General features: G+C 39.5%; 1 protein-coding gene across 3 annotated transcripts; it reads left to right on the top strand.

Annotated features, from left to right (window-relative positions):
• Positions 1-10,957: 10,957 nt before the first annotated feature.
• Positions 10,958-21,704, top strand: adrb2a (adrenoceptor beta 2, surface a). 3 transcript variants are annotated; one of them, XR_005992456.1, is made up of 3 exons: positions 10,958-11,109; positions 11,384-12,802; positions 16,840-21,704. XR_005992456.1 is itself a non-coding variant. In XM_041797377.1 (2 exons), exon 2 carries the CDS (start codon positions 11,384-11,386, stop codon positions 12,638-12,640), a length of 1,257 nt encoding a protein of 418 aa, XP_041653311.1. In that variant the 5' UTR covers positions 10,958-11,109; the 3' UTR covers positions 12,641-21,704. The 3 variants fall into 3 exon arrangements, 1 of the variants encoding a protein (XP_041653311.1); XR_005992455.1 differs by having other exon boundaries at positions 13,307-21,704; XM_041797377.1 differs by having other exon boundaries at positions 11,384-21,704.
• The last annotated feature ends 1,204 nt before the right edge of the window (positions 21,705-22,908 follow it).

Genomic DNA, 22,908 nt, shown 5'->3' with positions numbered 1-22,908 from the left:
TAATACAGCACCAATCAGTAGTGCCTTTTCTGGATAATTCCCAAGAGGAATGTCTTTGTTCCAAGGAGTTAAATAAGGACATGACTGGCTCAGAAAGGATAAGACATGGCTCGACAGTCAGAATTACATGTATGTAATTGATGTCTGTTTGCTAAAATAATTCCTGCAGGGGTGAGAAAGTAATGGTTTGTGAAGCATGCAACATGTAACAAATGAAGGAATTCATAGCTATCACATGATGTCACACACTCATAGTACCGCTCTTGGTGGGTAAAAATGGGTAAAAAATAGCAAAAATTGTGTTAAAACAGTGGCATAAATTAGCGTAAAGTGGCAAAAAAAAGTTCCACAGTTGAGGGAAAAACTGCAAAAATTGGTTAAAGTGGAAAGAAAGGATGACAAACAGCAAAATTTAGTTAAAAGTTACAAAAAAAAGAAGTAACAATCGGCTGAAAGTGGCTGAAAAAGTGTTGAAAAGGGGTTAAAAAGTAGCACAAATATATAATTCCATCATCAGAACTCAATGATAATTTAACACGTTCTCAGGTCTAAAATGAGGCAGCTGTTAGCCAGCACACTAGTACTAATGTTACATCAATAAATCATAACTGGGTAGGGCCCATTCTCTGGGGTTTTCAGGGGCTCAGCTCTGCTTATTGGAGCTGCACATGTCGCTCTGGTGGTGAATCTTACAGACTGAACGTTTGTCCATTCCACTTCTGAGAATTTTTTTTAAAGTCCTGCCCTTCCCCAACACTGCATGGGAGGTTTCCTAGAATGAATGTGAAATATATCCCATGCAACGGGCAAATGAAAAGGCCATCTGGCATGTCAGATTAGAATTTCTTGTTTGCACAGCTGCATTACTGACCCAAAGACATCATAACTTAATAAAGCTGTTTGTACTTCTGTCAGCTCTATCCTGCTGGCACAGTAATGACAAGGATGCTCCACTACCATAGTTACACCAGCATGTAAACATCACCAAAGCTAAGCTGTGGCTGGGAATGTTCTGAATTTTGGAGATTTAATATCTGAGCAGCTGTATAATCACAGGCAGTTTCACCACAAGGCAAAGGTAAGCAATTGCCTGGGGTCCTGCACTCTAAGGGGCTTCGAGATCTTGTCCCTATTGGTAGCACTGGGCAATATATGCTGACTTTAATAATTATATTAAATTATATTTTCTAACAAAATGTAGGAGCTGCTCCTTGCCAGTTCTTCCCACGTTTCCAATGTTCACTCTCTAAGTTAAGAATATAACTAAAGATAATGATGTTTCTGTTCTTTTTGACACCACTGATACTTAAAATCACTGACAGTATAATTTTCAATGCAAAAATTTGGTTTCTAAGACTTCTGTTTTTGTGGTATCATATTAAAGTTTAGAATTCTGGTCTTGGATTCGCATCTGTGCAAAGTAGCATGCAGTCAGTCAGCCTGTGGCACTGCTGGGGTGTTGTATTGTTGAGTCTAGTGTCTCCTCTTTCTCTTGAAATTTCCCAGAGATTCTCTACGGGGTTCATGTCAGACAAGTTGGTCGGCCAATCAAACACAGTAATACCAAGGTCAGTGAACCAGTGTAGTTTTGGCTTCATTGTGGGCATGTGCCAAGTCCTGTTGGAAAAGGAAATCAGTATCTCTGTAAATTTCTCAGCAGATAGAAGCATGAAGTTCTCTAAAATCTCCTGGTGGATGGCTGACAGCATTGACCCTGGACTCCATCCACTGTCCTTCTCTGTCATACAGGCATAAAAAGCCCAAAATTAATCTTAAAAAGTAGGGCTTTAGTTCTGCTAACCCTTTTCTACCTGCTGTTCTTCAGGCTCAGACATGTGAATCTAAGTAATAAGGTGGATAAGCCTTTCTTTGGCTGTGTTTATTATTACAGATTTGAGACAATGTGCTATATGTATGAGGCAGTGGTAAAGAAATTTGACATTTACAAAAACAAATGAGGCAGCCTGTTTCTAAGCTCTCATTTCCTCTCATGCTCCTGAAGCCTCTCCCTATAGACCAACAATGCCTCCAGGTATTGTTCCTGCCAGATTACAGGAAAAATCAAGTGAGGAGGTGGTAGGTGGGAGGCCAGGTGCAGGTGGGGTCACCGGGTTAACATTACAACTTTCTGTGAAGATGAAATCCCAGAGGAGATGGTGTTCAGGGAAGACAGATTCATTTGAAGAGTGTTTGACGTAACCGAGTCGTGTGCAGTATCTAACTGTAGACAGGATTTAAGAGTGTTACGGGGTGATCCAAATGTGAACCGGCTCTGCCTGGGAGTGACAGGATACAGGAAGACAGATGTCACAGACTGAGGAAACCAGACATGATTAATCGAACATGCAGAGCCACAGTTTCTAAAACAGAGCACACAAGTGGATTTACATTAGATTGAGAGTATTAAGCCCTTAAAGAGTATAGAGGGATAAGCAGACATGAAAAGTCTTAATAGTGTAAGTGGCACTTACAGAAAAATACTGAGAAGACAGGGCCACTATGATAAACCTCACCTTTAATTTACTGAAATTAGTAAATCCATCCAGCACCACAAACACGGCCCAGAAAGAGGGGTTAGTCGGGCCCTTCTGGAGATCCTTTAAAGTCTCTGCAAAGCAGTAAAAGCATGTTATTAGGGTTGTTGTATGGCAGAAGGCTGTGTTTTTAACATCCAAGTATTGCAGGAATGAAAAACATCACTAAAAACATTTCAAATAATGATCAAATGTGGCAGTAAAATCTGCTCTAGGGTGCTGTGGGCAGGCCACCCACAAGAAAGATGATCCACTCTCAAAATTCTAAAAAATGCCACAATCTCAACAACAAAGATCCAGGCATTTGGGATATCTTGGAAGCTGTCATTGAATCTGTCTGTGGATGATGAGGGCATAGGAGTTGTAGAGCAGTTCACCTACCATGGTGGCATAATCCATCAATCTGCTGGACTTCTTTATGATAACTTCTCTTTGGTGCATTTTGGGGTATCGTTGGCAAGACCATGTGTCTGATACTGATGTGCTCAGGAGAGCAGGGATGGGAAGAATCAGCTGCCTATACAGGAACAGCAGCTGCGCTCTTATGGGGACCTGGCGTCATTTCCCAGACCTGATCCAGCTCACCGCTTACTGACTGCCCAGGACCCAGTGAGTTGGTCTAGATGCTGGGGGTGGCCACATGTGTTGTGGAGGGGGCAGATAAGAAGATACCTGGAGATAAGGCATGGACCTGGACAATGGACAGAGAGGAGAAAGAAGGAGAGTTTACAATTTATTATAGGAAAAGAAATGAAAAAGTTGAAGTTTATAGAGGCTGAAGCATAACACTACATAAACTGTGACATGATAACTGGGGGAGAAACCCCCAAACCCTCTATTGAGGCCTTTTAACCATTTCGTCTCACCTGGACTTACTGTCTGAAAACGCTTGCAATACATCAGCCCTATGATGCACATTTAAGTTGTTAACATTGTTTTTTTTCAGGACAACATGGGCTTTAAGAATACATGTGCTGCAGCAATGCCACTCGAATTTTACAAGAGTTATAAAGACAAAAGATAAAATCAAATGGAAATTAAAACTCCAATGACCAAGACTTTTTTTTTGGAACAAACTTTATCCCCATCTCTTGGTGACCAAAAAAAAAGAAAAAAAAAATCATTCTGTGACAAAAGTCTTCATATAGTTGAAAAAAAAAGTCCTTGCGCTTCTTTGTGTTAGCCTTATTGGAGACTTTATTCAAACATCACAGGCTCTCTGTCTCTCTCTCTCTTTTAAGAGCTATTCAGGCCCTTTCCTGAATTATATACCCACCCAGACGTGCAGTTTGGCAAAACATGACAAAACGATGGAACAGCGTGCTATTGGTTGTCACAGCTCATGTGACCAAACAATGTGGTGGCTAATGCTAAGCTAACAGCAGCAGAAACAATAAAATTGATTAAAAATGTATTTTAAAAAAGACATTAAACATTGGTTACTGGTGTAGATTTAATCTTTAAATGCTCTGGACAGTCACCCAAGTTCCAGGCCTGCTAGAAAAATCTCTTTAAGGGCTACAAAGGCTTTGATAGTGTCATCAGAACGGCAAATTGACGGGCTGCACGAAGAAAAAAAAAGTAAGTGGCTACAACTCATGGTTTAAAAGTTGTTTAACTTTTTGGAACCTCTGTTCCTGTCCTATATGAGAGAGTCTCAGAGGGCTTTTAATGGGCCCACTGACGCCCTTGTTATACCTTTGCTGTACTTAAATCATGATGTGAGGTCTCTAATGAATTTATGTTTGTCATTTCACAGTGAATTATATGAAAAATGTTTCTTACCAAAGGCAAAAAAAAAAAACAAAAAAAAAACAATCCTACTCTAAAATTAGTGTTGGGAATGATGGGTGCCAAACTGGAATCTCACCTTGGGTTCAAAATGGCTAAAGCCCTGCCTAAACCTGAAAGAGTGGAAAAGCTTTCCAGTGGTCTTTATAAGAAATGCAGGCATTTATAGTTGTTAGTCTTTTTTAAACCTGACCTTGAGACGGAGCAGATAGCACAGTTTGGACACCCCTGTCTTTAAGGTGGAATGCTGAATGTACTCAGTAACCTTTAAATTACTCAGTGGAGCAGAGTGAAAACATAAAAAGTCATCTGAGAATGAGGCTCAACATGTTCCCTCTTTTCTGGCTGTGAAAGTGATGCCACACAGGAATCCCATTTGTTTTGCAAATTTCTTTTAGAGGTAGAAAGTGTGACGTTGACATTTTCATCCCAAAAATGCAAATCACCTTGATAAATACCAGAGATACTCAGAAATAGAAAAGGGATGTGCTCATGCCAGTATCAGAGAAGTATGTGTTGATGCATTGTATATTTCCTGGACACAAGTAGAAATTGAAAGAGTATCCTCCTTATCTGAAGCCCTGATGTTATCTGTATGAATTCTGGGCATGACCTCTAGTGCCTCCTGTAACAGTGATGGTGAGGTGTGTTTATTTATGTTTCACCTTTCAAACACCAGGCTATTCAAAGTGCCTTACAGGGCCATAAAAGACTTTCTAACAGGGTTGGGTCAATGCATTTAACTCACACTTACTAGACATTTATGTGCTAGCAAATGTGCAGATAAATTCATATGCATGCATAGGTTTGACCATGCAAATGTGAAAACACACATCTATGCACAGGTATAAAATATGTGTATGCACATGCAGTCATATAAGTGTATATGTACATGTGCATGCCATTGAAGGGTTACAAGGATAGTACACATGTAGTAGTTATTCACTGAAAGAAAAACAGTAAACAGAGACTCATGAAGAGAATAGGAGACTAAAGACAAATCTACCTGACCTGTGACCCAACAGCCTTGACCCAGCATTTGGGTTTTGAAAATAACCCAGCTTTGTGTATGATATCTACTGCAAATGTACCGCAGTAGTCTGTGAATTCACCCAGATTTGGGAGGATCAAAATAACAGTCTGAATTTATCTCAGTCTGGAGGGAAACATATGTGTCATTTCCTCCAACTGATGTTCCTCCAAGGCCCGCAGTCTAGCAGCAGGCAATGCATGCATGGGATCATTTTTTTTAACATCAGTGAAGCCAAAGAAAATGCTTTTCAACATTGGTATAAATGCTGAGTACTGCTGATTAGTTCTCCGTCATTGGTCATATGGACTCATGTGAAAGCACTCTGTGAAGCACAGAACATGGATGAAGCACAATGCCTGTGAAGCCTGCATTTATTCAAGGTTTTAGCTCTGGAAGTGATCAACACTTCTTCTCAGTAAGGTCATGACAGTCCTGGACACAGAAACACTTGGAAGCACCCTCGGAGATCTAAACACATCCTCTTTTCTCAAGGCTCGTGTGTGATTCGTTCTCAATCATGATGGTTTTATTATTCACAAACCCAGCACGACCTCTTACTGTACTGTATATCAACTAAATGGCCTCCTCATGTGATTACCAGGGAGAAGACGAGTCCAAAATCAATACAGGACCGGCTGAGAGAATATCGATACATTGATGAGGAGTAATATCTGTGAGACTGCTGATCTTTCAGTTTATTAGTGTGATACACATAAAACACAGAAAAATGGCTTACAATGCTGAAATAATTGATGAAACCACACCATGTGAAGAAAATACTTACCAGCTTTTTTAACGTTGTGACATGTAAGATCTTTAGTAGAATATGTCAGGAGTTGTTTGAAATTAGGGCATCCAAGTTTAACCCTCAAACGCCTCTGAATTAAATCGAAAAAAAAATTGTATGAACTGAAGACCACTCCTTTGGCCACTATGAGGTTACCAGTCAGGTACTACAAGGATGAATTCTAGGACTGTTACTTTTTATTCTGTGCATGTTAACCCTGGGTGGTTTCATCAGGAGGCATGGCATCTATTTCCACACCTATGCTGATGACACTCAGCTCTATGTGGCTTTGTAATTTCATGATACCAGACAAATATATTTATGTTTTAACTGTATTTTAGATAGGGAGCTCAGTGGAAGTTCAAGTAGGAAGTCTAACTTATTCATTAGTCACCACTCAGTCATATCTCTCCCTTCTTCCATTCTTTCTCTCTTCCTGCTCTGGTGATCAGCTGATTATGGGCATTCACTCTCTTAGGAACTAAGCTAATCAGATTTGCTACAAACTTGACTGACCAATCATCATGCATCTGTCATATTTTAAACCTGTTGTCCTATCTTTCACAGTCAGCCTGCAGATGCTGCAACCCTCCTCCACCCCAGCCACCTCCATTCAGTTCATCAGCGTCTAGTCCAGATCCTCACAGGTCTTCTGCTCATGCCTGCATATCTTGGTTTTCTTTGCCATGCCTTCTCATTTGTGTCCCTGTCCAGCTTCTCAGAAGTCTACTCCTCATCTCATCCTGCATCCCTAATAAACACCACCCTCAGTCTAGACTCCATGGGGGGTATCATATTCCTGCTTTCTGCAGGATACATGAATTCATCACAATGCACATTTCTCTTTCATCAAAATTAGTGAGGCAAATAATTGTTAACATTGTACTAAGTCTCTCCTGGTTGAAGTTGTATCACTGGTTCAAAGGCTCAGAGAGGGAATTTGGCACCCAAACTTCACAAAATAGGATGCAACTCAAGCCAAGGAGCACAAAGTACTTTTTAATTTTGGTTTCTAGGCTTGTGTTTAAGGGTGTCACAAAAACAGAACTTTATTTCTTGCAAAATATTGTGAGAGCAAGGCCATTCCCCTTCCTGTGCTCAACAGAAAGACTAATGCATGCTTTTATAACTAACAGGCTAGACTACTGGACGCTCTCCTTTCTGCTTCAGCCAATTCAGAGTTCTGCTGCACAAGTACTGACAAAGACCAAAAGGATGGCACAAATCACACCAATTTTAAAGTCCTTTGCTGGTAGTCAGTTATTATTTTTCCGTATTGATTTTAAATTCTTTTACTTGTTTAGAAAGCAGTACATAGCCTTGCACCAGATGACCTTTTCAGAGATGTTATAGATTTTGAACCAGAATCGCCACTCAGATCTTCAGGATCTTCTCTCTCTCAGAGCAGAACAAAAATGTTTGGCTCTGCTGCTTTCAGCTGTTACGCTTCGAGATGGTGGAACAGCCTTACAAGATCTGAGAGAGGCAGAGAATATCAAGACATTTAAACACAACCTAAAAATATCATTAATATAGTCTGACCATTAAATAACATATAATAACTTCATGAGTCTTATTTATCATGATCACAATTGTATTTCTATTTCCATTTATGGGTTTACAATTCTATTTCAATCAGGTGAATATAATGTGGCTTTTTCCACAAATATATTTTGCAAAAAAAAAAAAAATACTCCTCAGTGTCAAAGTGAAAACAGATGTCTAGAAATAAATGGCAATTGAATAAAAACACGTAATGTAAAATATGTGGTTTAATAATTTATAATAACTCAATGAAGTGACCTAATTCAACAGAGGTCCAGCCAATTAGTGAAATGGGGATCTCCTGAATGGACTGAGTGTGTCTCAAGTGATTGTAGTATAATGACACCTGTATCTGGAAGGTACAGGTACATTCATCAGTATTCCTGGCTACCATCACACCATGATGAGAAAAGAACACTCCAAGCATCTTAAAGAAAAGGTTATCAAAAGTATAAGTAAGGGGATGGATGCAAAAAAATCAAGTCACTGAACATTCCCCAGAACTCAGTGAAATCCATCACCAAGAAATGGAAGGAATGTGGCATGTGTAAATCTGCCTAGATCAGGCTGTCCTCACAAACTGAGTGACCGTCAAAGAAGAGACTAGTGAGAGAGACCACATCAGCAGTTGAGATAGAAGAGGCTCTGAATACAACTATTGCCCAGGTTCTTCACCAGTCAAAGCTTTATGGGAGAGTGGAAAAGAGAAAGCCACTGTTAAAAAAACTCATTAAATCTCAACTACAGTTCCCCAAAAGGCATGTGGGAGACTCCATGGTCATATGGGAGACAGTTCTTTGGTCTGATGAGACCAAAATGGTGCTTTTTGGCCATCAGACAAGGCGACAAACACTGCACATCACCACAAACACACCATCCCCACTGTGAAGCATGGTGGTGCAGCATCATGCTGTGGGGATGCTTCTCAGCAGACAGCCCTGGAAGGCTTGTAAAAGTAGAAGGTAAAATGAATGTGGCCAAACATAGGAAAATCCTGGACGATAGTCTTATTTAGTCTGCTAGAGAACTAGGGCTTGGAAGATTTATTTTCCAGCAAGACAATTTCCTGAAGCATACTTTAAAAGCTACACAGAAATGTCTCAGAGGGAGCACGAAGGTGGTCGAGTGGTTTAAGGTGTCACCCATATACGGGGGCGGCCAGGGTTCGAATCCGGCCTGTGGCCCTTCACTGCATGTGTATCCCCACTCCCTTCCCTGTTTCAAATCAAATAAAGGCATGAAAGAGGCCAAAAAGAAATGTTTAAAAGACAACAAGGTGTATGTTCTGGAGTGGCTGAGTCAAAGCCCAGTTCATGGCTGAACTTGGAAAGGGTTGTTCACATTCGATCCCTGTGCAACCTGACAGAGCTTGCAAAGAAGAAAGGAGTAAAATTGCAGTGTCCAGATGTGCAAGCCTGATTAAGACCTATCCACACAGACTCGGTGCTGTGATCGCAGCCAAAGGGGCATACAGTTACAGTTACAGTCACTTAAGTAAGTGTCATTAGTTACTTTCCATCTCTGGTTAAAGGCCGTGGGAAAAGTGTGCTGTCTCTTTTGAGCTCTGAGGTGATGGAAGCTGGCACCTAATCACCTGCTTCCAAATCAGCCAATAGAAGTAGTAGTAGTAGCCTGGTTTTGAACCATTTGGACTCAAATGTTGAAATTTGAACCCTAACTGATCAACAGTACTACTAAATACTCATATACTTTACATGAGTTTTCAGCTTGGAAAAAAAAAAAAAAAACTGTCCGAGGGTTTAGTTACTCCTTAATTGGATGCTGTTATAATGACATGGGTCTGCGTTCATGTCACGACCTCAACTTGCCTGGCTTGTCTTTTTTCTTTTACTTGCAGATAAGATCAGCTCTAAAAGCCTTTGTGTCCATAGCAACAACCTCTGCCCACTCACACAATTTATAAACTACTTTAAAATCCAGGGGTCTGGTTTCTTCTCTGTATAAGCTCGCTCTTTGGACTTGGACAAACATAAAAGAGTCTTAATGCGACCCTGATCATCAACAGATTCATTTTTACATTTGGTTACACAACATGTTTAAAGGTAGGAGAGAGTGGGGCACAACCTTACACATTTTTGGCTCAATAATTAAAAAAATATTTGCCTTCCATTAATCATGACCGAAAAAACATCTCTGCCACAAATTAACAGTGGAATTTTGTTTTTATGTTTAACTGCTTTTTAGAAAATTGCTCTGATATTGACAGAAGTGAAATTTTACAACTTACCCCAAAGACGGGGTTGGAACATCAAGGGGGGTTGGTTGTAAGACTTGCCAGAAAAGTTAGATTGAACACAATTCAATACAGTTCTCATCATATATACTGGTGCATCTCAACAAATCAAAATGTTTTATAGCTGAGCGGTGCATCTCTTTTGTTGTTGTTTTGACTGAGAGCCCCCTGGTGGTGGAATCTATATTTAGTGCATTTAATACCAGACACAGAAAGTTTTTAATCACCTCTTCCATTTGAACTGTTTGGCAGAGACTTCACAAGCTCCTTATTCTTATGAGCAGTTTTTGAGTTTATTGCAGCAGTATGAGGATTTTTTTTCGTGTCCTGCAGGGTTCAATCAAGACTAGGAGTACGGATTTTAAAGTAGGGGGGATTTTGTTTTGTAGTTTAACCTTTAGATAATCATCAATCCAACAGTGCAAAAACCCAATTTATTTTCATTCCTACAGCGAAGTCAAAGACATTTTTTGTGCATGGTCTCATTTACATTTTTTTGTTTGCATGGAAGGAAAACAAATCACACAAACACAGAGAGGTTTTTTCAGGACAAAGAAAGACGTCATCTGTAAAAGCGCCATATAAGTCAAACATTATACAGTCAAGAGTGCTTTAATTTGCCAGCTGGATTACATTTGCCCCCAACTTTCTCCTCAAGACTCAAAGAAACTGCACCTGTTTTTGATAAGATCCAGACTTACAGCTGCACAACTGAGCTAAATATTTCATTTATTTTCCTTCAAACTCTGCAGTTTGAGCATAAGCAAAACTCCATGGAAAGTTTATAAAATTTTTCAAAAAAGAAGAAAAAAGTCTTTGCATTCGTCTGCAGCTCTTGTCACATGCAGCCCTGCAGCAGCCGGCTGCAGGGACAATGTGTTCAAGCTCTCTGGAGCTCTCAGCACCCTCTGCAGGCTTGCTGCCTGATTGGCTGAACACTGACCATGATGTCATCACTGCACGTTATAAGGGCTCTGACAAATAGCCCGGGAGACACATTAGAGGAAGCACAGCTCAACTGAGGGACTGAGTGAGTGAGTGAGACACATGGTGATCAAGAGACACGGCGAGCAGACAGAAGGGCATGTGACGGTGAATACTTTGTAGGAAGTAGGTGAAAAGTGACAATTCTACGTTGTATGGGAGGCTACAACAACCTGTGGAGGTTTGTACTTTTCTTTGTATTTGGAGTGTTCAGCTTGCTTTCCATCATTTCAAGTGTTTTTTAGTGGTGTTTGTGCCTTTATTTTAGTTCCTTTTTTAGTTAATGTATAAGCAGCATCAGACTCTTTAGTGCTATTTTGATAAATTAGTTTCACATGCATGCATGAGTTTTAATTTTTTGTTTTTCTTCCTTACCTTGAGGTTTAAATTGTGCCCCTTACTTTTGTTTTTCTGCATGTTTGTCTCTGTGTGATGTCTACAAACAATCTTGTCAGATGGGAAGTACAATCCCCCCAGGAAACCTCAATGTGAGTGCAGGGATGATCAACTCCTCCTCAGAAGGAGCCACGAGCAAGGAGGGCTACAGTGAGGCAACAATGATCCTGCTGGGCATGGTTATGTCTTTGCTGGTTTTGTGCATCGTCTTTGGAAACATCCTGGTCATCACAGCGATCGCACGTTTCCAACGTCTTCAAAATGTCACCAATTGCTTCATCACCTCCCTGGCCTGCGCTGACCTGGTCATGGGTCTCATTGTGATTCCTTTCGGTGCCTGTTATATCATCTTTAAGACCTGGCACTTCGGCAGTTTCTGGTGTGAGTTCTGGACTGCGACTGATGTGCTCTGTGTGACAGCGAGCATCGAGACCCTGTGCGTGATAGCTATAGATCGATATCTGGCCATCACTTCACCTTTCAGATACCAGTCCATGCTGACCAAGTGCAGGGCTCGCATCGTGGTCGTCCTGGTGTGGGTGATCGCTGCCTTGATATCTTTCCTGCCCATTCACATGAAGTGGTGGATATCAGATGATAAGGAAGCCAAGGAGTGCATCGCGAACAGCAGCTGCTGTGAGTTCTACACCAACATGGCGTATGCTATCACCTCCTCCATTGTCTCCTTCTACATCCCTTTGGTCATCATGGTTTTTGTCTATAGCCGTGTTTTCCAAGAGGCCAAACGTCAGTTAAAGAAGATTGACCAAAGTGTTGGACGCTTCCACAACAGCGACAACAGCAACCTCAAATCTCTAGAGGCCAGCAACGGGCGCAGCCAAAAGAAGGCTAAGTTCTGCCTGCGGGAGCACAAAGCCCTAAAGACGCTGGGCATCATCATGGGGATCTTCACATTGTGCTGGCTGCCCTTCTTCCTCCTCAACGTGCTGGTGGCCATATGGAAGGAGCTCCACCATGACCTCACCTTCAGGATACTCAACTGGATAGGTTACGCAAACTCGGCTTTCAACCCGCTCATTTACTGCCGAAGCCCCGAGTTCAGATACGCATTTAAGGAAATCCTCTGCATGAAGAGGCACCGCCTGGGTAACTCCGGTCCTGTGAACGGCTACATTTACAGCAGGCACAGCTGGCAGAGCGAGCAGCAAGGCAGGAGTAAGGGCAACTCGGAGGACAGTGATGCCAATGAAGGGTGTCTGGGGAAGGGGGCTGAGGTCTGCAGTGTTGTGGACAGATCAGTGGACCCCAATGGGAATTGCAGCAAAGGTTTATCAACCGTAACGACTGTCCTTTAAAACTCTGAGACTTGGACGACCCAGACATGTTTACACTGCTTTCAAAAACTTTTTTTTCCGATTGACTAATGGCTGTAAAGCCAGTTGAGCCACCGATGGAATCTCTAGAGACCGCTTTGGAGAAACTGAAACGCTCAAATGAGGAAAAACAGACTAAATACTGTAGGTAGATCACTTCTCTTTTTGTTACACTTTAATTCCCATCTACCTCATTCAATGCTATTTTTCATTTTTGTTTCTTAACCAAGTTCACATTAATTGCTGGCCACAGGGTATCTCTGCTACCTTTTAAAACTGGTCTGTGCATTGTTTAATTCCATTTAAATTCCCAGGCTTGATCTCTTATCTTTGCGTTCTTGGCAAAATATCTCACAACAAGCTTAAAGTTGTTTGAAATTCAAATGAAAAGCTGTCGGCGGCTGTGCAGCAAATTCTATTCAGGCATGCCAAGCCAGTATGGAAAGTGAGTTCATATTTCCATCAGAAACAAGGACATGCTTTTTTTGGCATTTTTGCTCAAAGTAATGCATTCCAAATTAACCAAACTTATAATTGGCTTAATCTTGGTTCCAACTTTTTGACAGATGCCTCGGTGTTAAAGATGATTTAAAAGCAGCTTTAGCAGAACCCGTCTCTCTTCTTTCTCTCTCTCTTCTCACTGCTCAGAAATGCCATGAGGCCCCGCTCCCCCCTCTGAGGTTTTACAGCCTGTTGCGGGGAGTTTCTGGTGCCAGCAGACAGCACCAGAGATATGAAATTATCTTCATCTCCCTGGTGTGAGCTGAGAAACGCCTGAGGCCATCCTCTGTAGGTTTTAAGAAAAAGCTGGCAAGTTTTCATATGTTGTATCAGCCTGAAGGCATTTGATATCTCTATGTGTAAAGCAGATGGTGTAACAGGGCTTAAGCATGGGTATTGACCCCCAAAGCTTATGGGGTTTTTTACTTCTGCAAATCAATCAGTCATATATTCCAATCCATAAGATGATTATTCAACATTGAAACCAGTTTACAAGATAATCTGACAATGCAAGGCATAAAGGGCCACATTCACCAACAACTTCATAAGATTTTCCTTAAATCTGCTCTTTAGAAATCTTTGAGAAATCCATGCCACATTTATGACGTGTCCTTAACCTGATGGATTGTTCCTTCTTATGTTCCTGGCTGGATGGATGCTATGTCCTTGTAAGCTAGAAGCCTATGCATGTTTTCCCAATTAGCACTGAGAGTGCAGGGCTGTTTGCAAACATAGGAGGTACACAAGAGTATATATATATATATATATATATATATATATATATATATATATATACATTTTCAATCACTACTATACCCAGACTTTCTTTATTTAATTGCAATTGATTGCATCCATTTTGTCCCATTTTAAAATTACAGTTTTTTGCAACCTACTGTCTTATCTGTCTTAAAGTGAAATGGGACATTAAGGGGCAGTGGTGGACTTATTTTACATGTCTATTGTTGCAGGGAGTCACTGAAGTGTGACAAAAGGCCTAAAAAGCACGCGATTAATGGCATTAATAAAACTACATACACACACACATATATATATATGCACATATATTATGGTCAAGATTAATTGAGTTAATTGAAATCAATGAAGGTCCGCCATTTGTGCAGTATTTTAATCGTGATTAATTGCATGATTAACTGTCCCTTACACTTTGGTTGAGGCATTTCAGCGTCACCCTGCAGCCACAGTGATGTAAAATAAATCCACCACAGCTCCTTAATCTCTCATTTCACTCTAAAATTCAAAAACAGCTCAGTGGAAGTCAAAGTCATCTGACCCTTTTTTATATTCTTTTATTTCATTTTCAAATCCTGACAAATGCTTTTCCAATCAAGTTCACATTAAACTCTTCAGTCTACCAATAAAAGCAGGTCTGAATTAAAACAGGATGTCAAATACCCCTCATTTAAGTCATAAGAAAAACTATTCAATTCATTACAGTCAAAAATTTTAATCTTTTGAAAGCCCTTATACACAAATATATTGGGTGCACTTGTGCAAACTTAACTAGCGGATACCACAGATTATATTGAGTCTTTAAAAAGAATTATAAGATATATACCAATGAATGTGCAGATTTAAGTTGAGCCATTGAACATTTTTTGGGGGCTCAACTTAAATAGCTGCTGCAACTATTTTTTCTCAAGCCCAGTTAATTGTATATTTCTGTTGGAAAGTTTTCTGCAAACTTGACCTTTTAGCTTGTTATGTTATGTCAACTAAGTGACAACATGAGGTGTTAAGTTGGGGCCGTTACTTAAAAAAAACTGTAAAAACTGTTTCATGTTGGGCCCTCATATTAATTTCTATAGTGTAATTTGGCATATTTGAGTGCTGCTAAGTGCAAAATTAACCATGCTGTCTTATCTTATCAGCATTCATATGTGTAAGAGTGCTGAAGCGTGCATAAAAACCCTATAAGTGGGTTTAAAGAACAAATTTGACTCTTAAAAATGGTCGGTGAATGTGGCCCAGTGTTTCCTGCCCCCTCCTTATGCCAGAGGCAGCACTGAGCTGTTACACAAGCTCTGTTTATTTATCATGTTTTGTGGTTGCTGTGCGTCAGAGTTTACTGAAACCATGAGAAGCCGTTTCCTTAGTCATGGCACAGGGGCACAAACCACCCACAACAATAAACAGGGCATCTCGATAACCAAGTGATAACAAAGTTCCAGTCGTGTCAGTGGTGACTTCTCAGGCCAATAAACTGAGATGAGAAAACCTGCACCTTGGCTGCTGCTATCTGACATTTCCCAAAGGCTTTTCACTGTAAACGGATGTGTTTATCTTTATCATATCTGTCTGAGTCTCCTCACTGTAAACCAGCATGTGTATCTTTATGAAATCAGTCTGGCATTAGGATTAGGAAGGAGTCCGCTGAGAGGGGTCTCAGCAGTGACAGATTTTTTTCTTCTGTCGTTTTCTGTCTCCTATTTGGATGCTGCTTGATGTCTAGCCCTGGGAAACACACATACCAACCAGAACCAAACCCAGTAAACACAAATCAAGTCATTATCTTCACAGCCAAGCTGCAGAATCAGATAACTCGGATGTATTTGAAACAGATTGGTACATTCTTGATAATAAGGCTTTGAATTTGCAGGTTGCGATGAGATCTAATATCTTGAATGTCCATTAGGAGAGTCATTCTTTGACTTATGCAAGCTTTAATGGACAGTTAGCTTTCACATGCAGGGCTTGAATTGGAAATATCCAATTTTATAGCACTAAATGCCTAACATGATCATTACGCTCACTTGCTGCTGCTGCTGCAGATGTAAACCTATTTCCACACATGGTTCCTCACGTGTTCTGATCAAAGTGACAGCACGCTAAATGTGGCGACTGAAGGCCGGGGAGGGGGGGCAGGGATATTGTGCCAGTCTAAATCTGTGTTAGTGACCTGTGTTTTAGTGCTTCGCCTCTAGTGTTAAGTAAGCTGACTTGGTCAAAACTGTGAACTTTGATCCCTCAGAAGAACTTTCATGTACTGTACCTGAATCCGTTGGTTTGTTGAGCGACCTTGTCAAAGGCCTCAGGAGCTGACGTAACCACTGTGTCATCATACGTCAATGTTTGCTATGTGAAAAAAAGCTTTCCACTCTGTTTTTCTTTTTCACTGCTTTACAGCAAAGTAAATCAAGGGGTAGGATGTCATTACAAGTTTTTTATTCACTGTACAGAAAAAAAAACACAAAACAGATAAAGAAGGAAGGTTTTTATGCATGTCTCTTTCATTTTTTTTACACATAATTAATCCAAGCAGTGATGGATAAGCTCCTGAAAGGTTTTTAGGCAGCTTTAAAGCAGACTCATAGGCCTCAGGCAAAGGTAGGACATTATTTTAGTAGACGTATCTAATTCGAACAAAGGCAAAGTTAGGAGTAATATAAAGCACAATTAAAACCATCAGCCTAGTGGTTGTTTTTTTGTTCGTTTGCTATCATAGGCTGCAAAATGGTACTGAGTAATCCTGAAATATCTCACAAGAACCGAAAGCTGCCTTTTCCCCCATGTGACAGAGCTGCATAACTAGATATTTCTTAATTTTGTCTCTCAGCGCTCATACTAATAAGCAAGAGAGACAGAGTGAGAGCAATTATGCAAAGCATTTGACTGAAAAGAAACAAAATCCTCATTTGATCATCCATCCTTATGAATCTCAGTTTACCAGTGAGGACTGCAGACTGCAGCCGCTGTCAACAAAAATACGCTGCTTCATACAAACAGCCCCAACATGTGAACATCCATGTCTGCTTATCACTCGCCACCAACCGGATGTGCCCTTACAGCTCTATTGCAGACAGGTCGGAGGCCACATCTGTGTGAATATTTTAACATAATGAAGTCTGCATGAGCTGCTGCTCACCTTTGAAGTTACAAAACAACTTTAAAACTAAATAATAAAATGTGAATTTATGCAGCTGAATTTAACACATCACTGAACGTTTGAAGGTTGTTAAAGAATGACTTGTGTTAACTTTAAATTTAAAAGAGCAATTTCAGCTCTATTTTTCTGAGTTAATAGAACACATTATTAGTTTCAAGTAAACAGCTGTCCATTATTCTAAGTATTTTTGGAGCTGTACTCGAAGTATTTGACAATCATCCCTCAATCTGCAGTTTTCCCAAATGCCATTTGGGCATTAGACACTTTTGCACCATGAGTGAAGTTACTGACTCAGTTAAAGCAACAACTATACCCAATAAGTGGTACACTAAACATTATAGAGGAGGACTTCCTGTCCAGTGTGCATCTTTTAATAATCCTTGAGTGGCATAAACGTTCAAAATCAAACTATGTGGCAAAATTAGGTAAAGTTGCATCTGATGAAGTACATTAAGCTTAAATACTTAAAAATGTTGTTTTGATTCTGATTTAAACAGAATTTTAAAGTGTATGAAAATCTCCACAGTGTAGTTTGACTTTAAAGAGTCAAGTAAACCAAACATTAATGTACGCATAATGAAAACTCAAAAAATGTAGATCCAAGTGAAGAAGGTGCCAGAAGGCAAAACTTGCATCGAGGTAGATTTTTTTTATTGTCTGTGCAATGTCAGATTTTAAAAAAGGCCTCAATATTACCTGATGACCAACATATTCACATGGCACCTTCCCACTCTTAAAATTACATTTTCTTTATCAGTACCTCCATCTCCAGGTTCTTTCCTTCCCAATACTTTTATTACTTTTATTCAAATGCTTGTTTTTCATTCTGGACCAATACTTAATCAAAAATCAACCATTTACATGGCCATATGTTTTTTTGTTTGTTTGTTTGTTTGTTTTTTGTTTGTTTGTTTTTGGTGTTGTCAGATTAAAAACAGACAAACAAAAATGTCCCAAATCACCTCTGATTAATAGAAAAAATCATGCCACCATCCACTTAGTGAAACTAGCCCATACCAAGCTGTAACTACAACCTCTGGCTATATATTTTTTTTTTTTTTTTTTTTTTTTTGCTGATGTCCACTTCTTCAAGAACAAAAAAAGGAATTGAAAAGATGATATGAGCTAATATTATGAGGCTGAAGTTACCATAGCATTTGCAGTAACAGCTGACATGCATAAATGTTATGTAACAAAGTGGGCTACATGGTGATTATACATGCTGTAACAAACTTAAAGAATGAGGACAATGGAACAACAGTATTTGTTTAGTAGCAGGAAAAAGTCATTTTAATTTATATCAACTTAAATTTACTCATACATTTATGTTGGGTGAACTTGACTTTTTTAAGTTAAACTAAACTGTGGAAACCTTCCTACACTCACAATTCCTTTAGATTAAAATCAAAACAATGTTTAAGAATTTGTTTGTAAAGCTACGTTTTTACACTGAAATTTTCCTTAATTTTTATCACATACTTATACATTTATGCTGCTCAATGTTGGCCAACCTGTGTGTCTACAGGTATCAGTAAAGAGCGGGTCAGACTACACATATTCAGCCAGATTTTAGCCCGATTGCAACATCACAGCTCATGGTCAAAACTCGGGCCCGATTTAGAGCGTCAGGAACGAAAAATGATCTTGTAGTGTGACATAATCAATGATGCGTCCAAGATGCCCCATGACCACAATTTACCAAGATTAGCATGTCGGAATTTTTCTTACATCGTCGTCCAGTTTGACACACTGACCCAACGTCAACGACGCGAATCCTAATGTCTAACAATAGGAGAGCATTTGCTCCTCATCTTTGCATCAATATTTACTAGATTAACTACTTTTTATCCCCTTTTACTCCCTTAAACTCCCTAAAAATGTGTACATTTTATTTTATTTTGTTTACGTTATCACTTGCATACCTTAAGTCCTATTTGAAGGACAGTCAGTCCATACTGTTCTCCTCTTGACACATCCATAACTGTTATCCATAAGCCAATCTATCATTGTTTCTTATTTCCCTTTTTTATGAGCAAAAGACCGCTACAGTCACATAGAGCGCTTCTGTTGACAGACACTCTTTGACCTGGCCCCTGTCAACCTGCAAACTTGAAAGTGGGAGACAATGGTTACGTCTTGTAGTGTGGCCTAGTTGTCAGCCAAGACGGGGCAAGATTTTTGTTGTATAGTCTGACATGATTCTGTTGTGAACGACCAAAAATATTGTGTAGTCTGAGCGGGACACTGAAGTAGGAAGCCCTCTTTCATCATGCTCAGTATGCCAACTATTGGACATTTTGATTGAAATTACTTCCCATAGGCGGGACTTCTGTAACTGAGTCAGTAACTTTGCTCATGGTGCAAGAAGTGTCTTATGCCCAAAGACATTCTGTGTACATTTGCACAAAATAATACTCAAAGTGATTGACTTTAGTTTACTTGAATCTTAAAATGTGTGTTTTTCATAAAGTTGGCAAAACAGACCCAAAGTGTTTGGTTTCTTAATTCAACACAACTCAGGTATTTCAGCAATGTAGAGCTGCTCAAGTGGGACTTCTCTAACTGAGTCGGTAACTTCACTCATGGTTCAAAAGTGTCTAATGACCAAAGGCATTCTGGGAATTCACTGCAGATTAAGGGATGATTGTCAAGTAATTTGACAAAATGTAAATGTAACAAAAATGATATGTTCTATCAACTCATTAAAACAGAGTTAACATAACGGTTTCAAATATTTTAATTAACACAACTTATTTTTAACAACCTTCAACTGCTCTGCCTTAAAGTGTAGGAAAAAATGTAAAAGTCCTTGTAAATCTTATTTGCATTGAGCTGACAGAGTGGTCTGCCATATAGCTTAATCCATAGGAGACATTTTGCTATGCTTATGTGAGTTTTAGGAAACGGGATAAAATACACTCCATTCTCTGGCTTGTCAGGATACCTTGTATCAGTGTTTCCTTTACCCATGCAAATGGATGGCCCATTTCTCTGAGTTGTATAATTTTCAGTAAAACCACAGGAAAATGATTTTTTATGCTTTTCTATAGGGGTCTATGAGACGGATGTCTGAGTGCACTGTGGAGTCGAGAAAAATGTGATTGGCTTGCTGCATTTGAGGGCGGTGCTTAGCATCAGTTAGTCAGTTCAGAATTATATCCAAAATCCAGTTTGCTTGATTCTTTTAATTGCAAAATTTTCACCTTTGCCAAGACAATTGCCCTCTCTTCTTCCTCCAGCCCATGACACACAGCCACATCTGCTAAACAAATTTGCAAATTTGTTTATTTATTCAAAATAAAGGCCTGAGGATGATCACAATCAAAATGAATGCAGAAAACTCAAACGACCAGACAAAAGGTCAACAAGGGTACACGGGCTAATGCTTGTAGAATTTGACAGTATGTGGTACACAATGCTGGGTCAAAAGGTCAGGATACAAATAACATGTCTAACTTAGACGCTTGCATGTCTTTGATTGTTTGTGGTAATGTGCTTGTGGACTCTGGTGCCATTTCCTTTCCACAGTGATTTGTTCAGGTTCAAGTGGGGCAGGTTGTGAGCGGTACGTCCATACTGCTCTCTCCTGGCGGTGGTTCCTTCTTGCACCTCAGCTGCCTCACAGTTCTGACCTACTTCATGATACACCTTTAAGGAATGATATTCATGTCTTCACCTTCTCATGCTATAGGATGTAACCCAGTTTTGTGTGTCTTGAATGTTAAGCTGACAGAATGACATTCCATGCTTGGAGGAGGGTTTGGGACCATATATCACACGTCTGCTGATGCACTGAATGAACATTCAGTTCCCAGAATGAAGTAAGCCTGAGGTTACTGATCTTCTCCGGTGACATACTTAAACCAGCTCTGCTAACAGGACAGGGTGTTTGACAGGTGGAGTCTGGGTTAAGACATCTTCAATGATCTTGTAAAATAGTTGACATATACAGCCATGATCACTTTATTAGGTACACCTATCTCCTTGGTTTGAACTTCAGCACATCTTTTTGACCATGTCTACAAACCTAAACGCACCAGTTTGCTGCCTTGTGATTGGCTTATTCGATATTTGCATTGATGTGTTGGTAAATCAAATAGCGTGATTGGTGGGTGTATTCTCATCAGGATTCAGGTGGGCTAAACCTAATGCTAATGCTGTCATTTGTGGACAATTGCTCCTTTCCAAGCCACTCACATCCTCACAAGAAAAGCTCCACTTTGAAACTTAAAGCAGCACTTTAAAGCACTTTCATGGTAAAGGTTTGAAGAACTGAATCCATCTTTGAGTTCATGGACTATAAATAATTCAGAGCTTGAGAGTTTTTACCCTTGTTTGTACCTTAACATTTTTTTTGCAGAAGTTCTACTTCCTGTTTGGAACAAAAAAGAAAAAAAAGAGACACAAGAAACTTGGCACAGATGTTGAACTGATGCATGTCAATGTGAATTTTATATCAAAGTTGAATATTGATTTAAAAGTCATATGAGAATAAATCTATTACATGTGAAGCTTTCTTCATGGCCGGAGTGAAAAACCTCAGCTGAATGTTTACTTAATGTTTGCCAGCTTTTTTCGCACAACTTTTTGTCACTGTTAAAATATTGCCTGTTAAATGTGGTGTCTTATTGTATTTATGAAAAAAAAAAAACTAGTGACTGTGCTGTAAGATTTGTATTGAAATAAATGATGTGTAAAATGTCTGCAATGACTGCAATGATGATTTCTTTTAGAGCATTAAACACACAGTATGTGAATATCACTACTAGGGGGCTCTCAGTCAAAACAACAGCAAAGGATGAGACACACACTCCCTGGACACCCTGGACTGGTCGCCAGTCAATCGCAGGGCTGACATATAGAGATAAACAACCAGGCATGCTCACATTCACACCTACAGCCAACTTAGAGTCACCAATTAACCTCCTGAGTATGTTTCCGGTGGTGGGATAGAATCCACGCGTGCACAGGGAGAACATACAAACTCCACACAGAAAGGCCCAGGAAGCAAACCAGGAACCTTCTTGCTGTGAGGCAACAGTGCTAACCTCTGTGCCGCCACACAGCCCAAAAAGCTGGACCTACTTGGAATAAGTACACATCAATTTTAATTGTTTTCGGCAACAAAATCCCAAGATAATAGGCCTTCAGACACTTGCTCTTGACAAAGAGATCAAGGTATAAACTATCTATTATCACGACTGTATATCAGGGGCACTCTAGAGAAAAAAGAGGATCTTTTCACTTCCTGTTAGGTAATTGAAAATTATAACTTAAACCCCTTAAAATTAATTGTATCATATTTGACACGTAATTTTATGTCACCTCTGTCTAATCAATATAATAAAAAATTACTTAAAAACCTTCAAATATAATCTGATAAATGATAAAAAAAATTCCTCTTAAGTGGATTATCAGTTGCCAAAAGCGTCTAATGTATAAAATGTGATACAAAAATAAATACGTATGTTAAATTTTATGGCAATTTCTCTCTTTTTTTTTTTTTGATTTCAGTAGAAGGTTAAATAAACATTTCCATTTCAAAAACGAGAATTTACTGGCTATTATTAGAGTTACCTGGCTTTAAGGGGTTAAAGTTGTAAATGAAAGTGAACCAAAACCTGGAATTTTTGAGATTATAAACTCCAAAAGTCAAAAATCCAACTACTGCTTTCTGTTTGGTTTCTTGTCATTTTTTTACTTAACACTGCCGGATGTTTACAATTATAAAAACCTTCTACACTCAGAAATGTCATGTTTTTTTCTTGTAAATTTCAAACATTTTTTAAACTCTACAATTCTGAATTAGTTCTCTTGTAAATATGTGACATTAAAATCAAAATTT

This window comes from Cheilinus undulatus, linkage group 10 (genome assembly GCF_018320785.1).
Source record: "Cheilinus undulatus linkage group 10, ASM1832078v1, whole genome shotgun sequence".
Taxonomy (NCBI): domain Eukaryota; kingdom Metazoa; phylum Chordata; class Actinopteri; order Labriformes; family Labridae; genus Cheilinus; species Cheilinus undulatus.
This window is presented reverse-complemented; position numbering and strand designations above follow the sequence as displayed.

What these genes read in the sequence shown, in the direction of transcription:
- adrb2a (XM_041797377.1), top strand. Translation starts at nt 11,384, where the DNA reads ATGGGAAGTACAATCCCCCCAGGAAACCTCAATGTGAGTGCAGGGATG.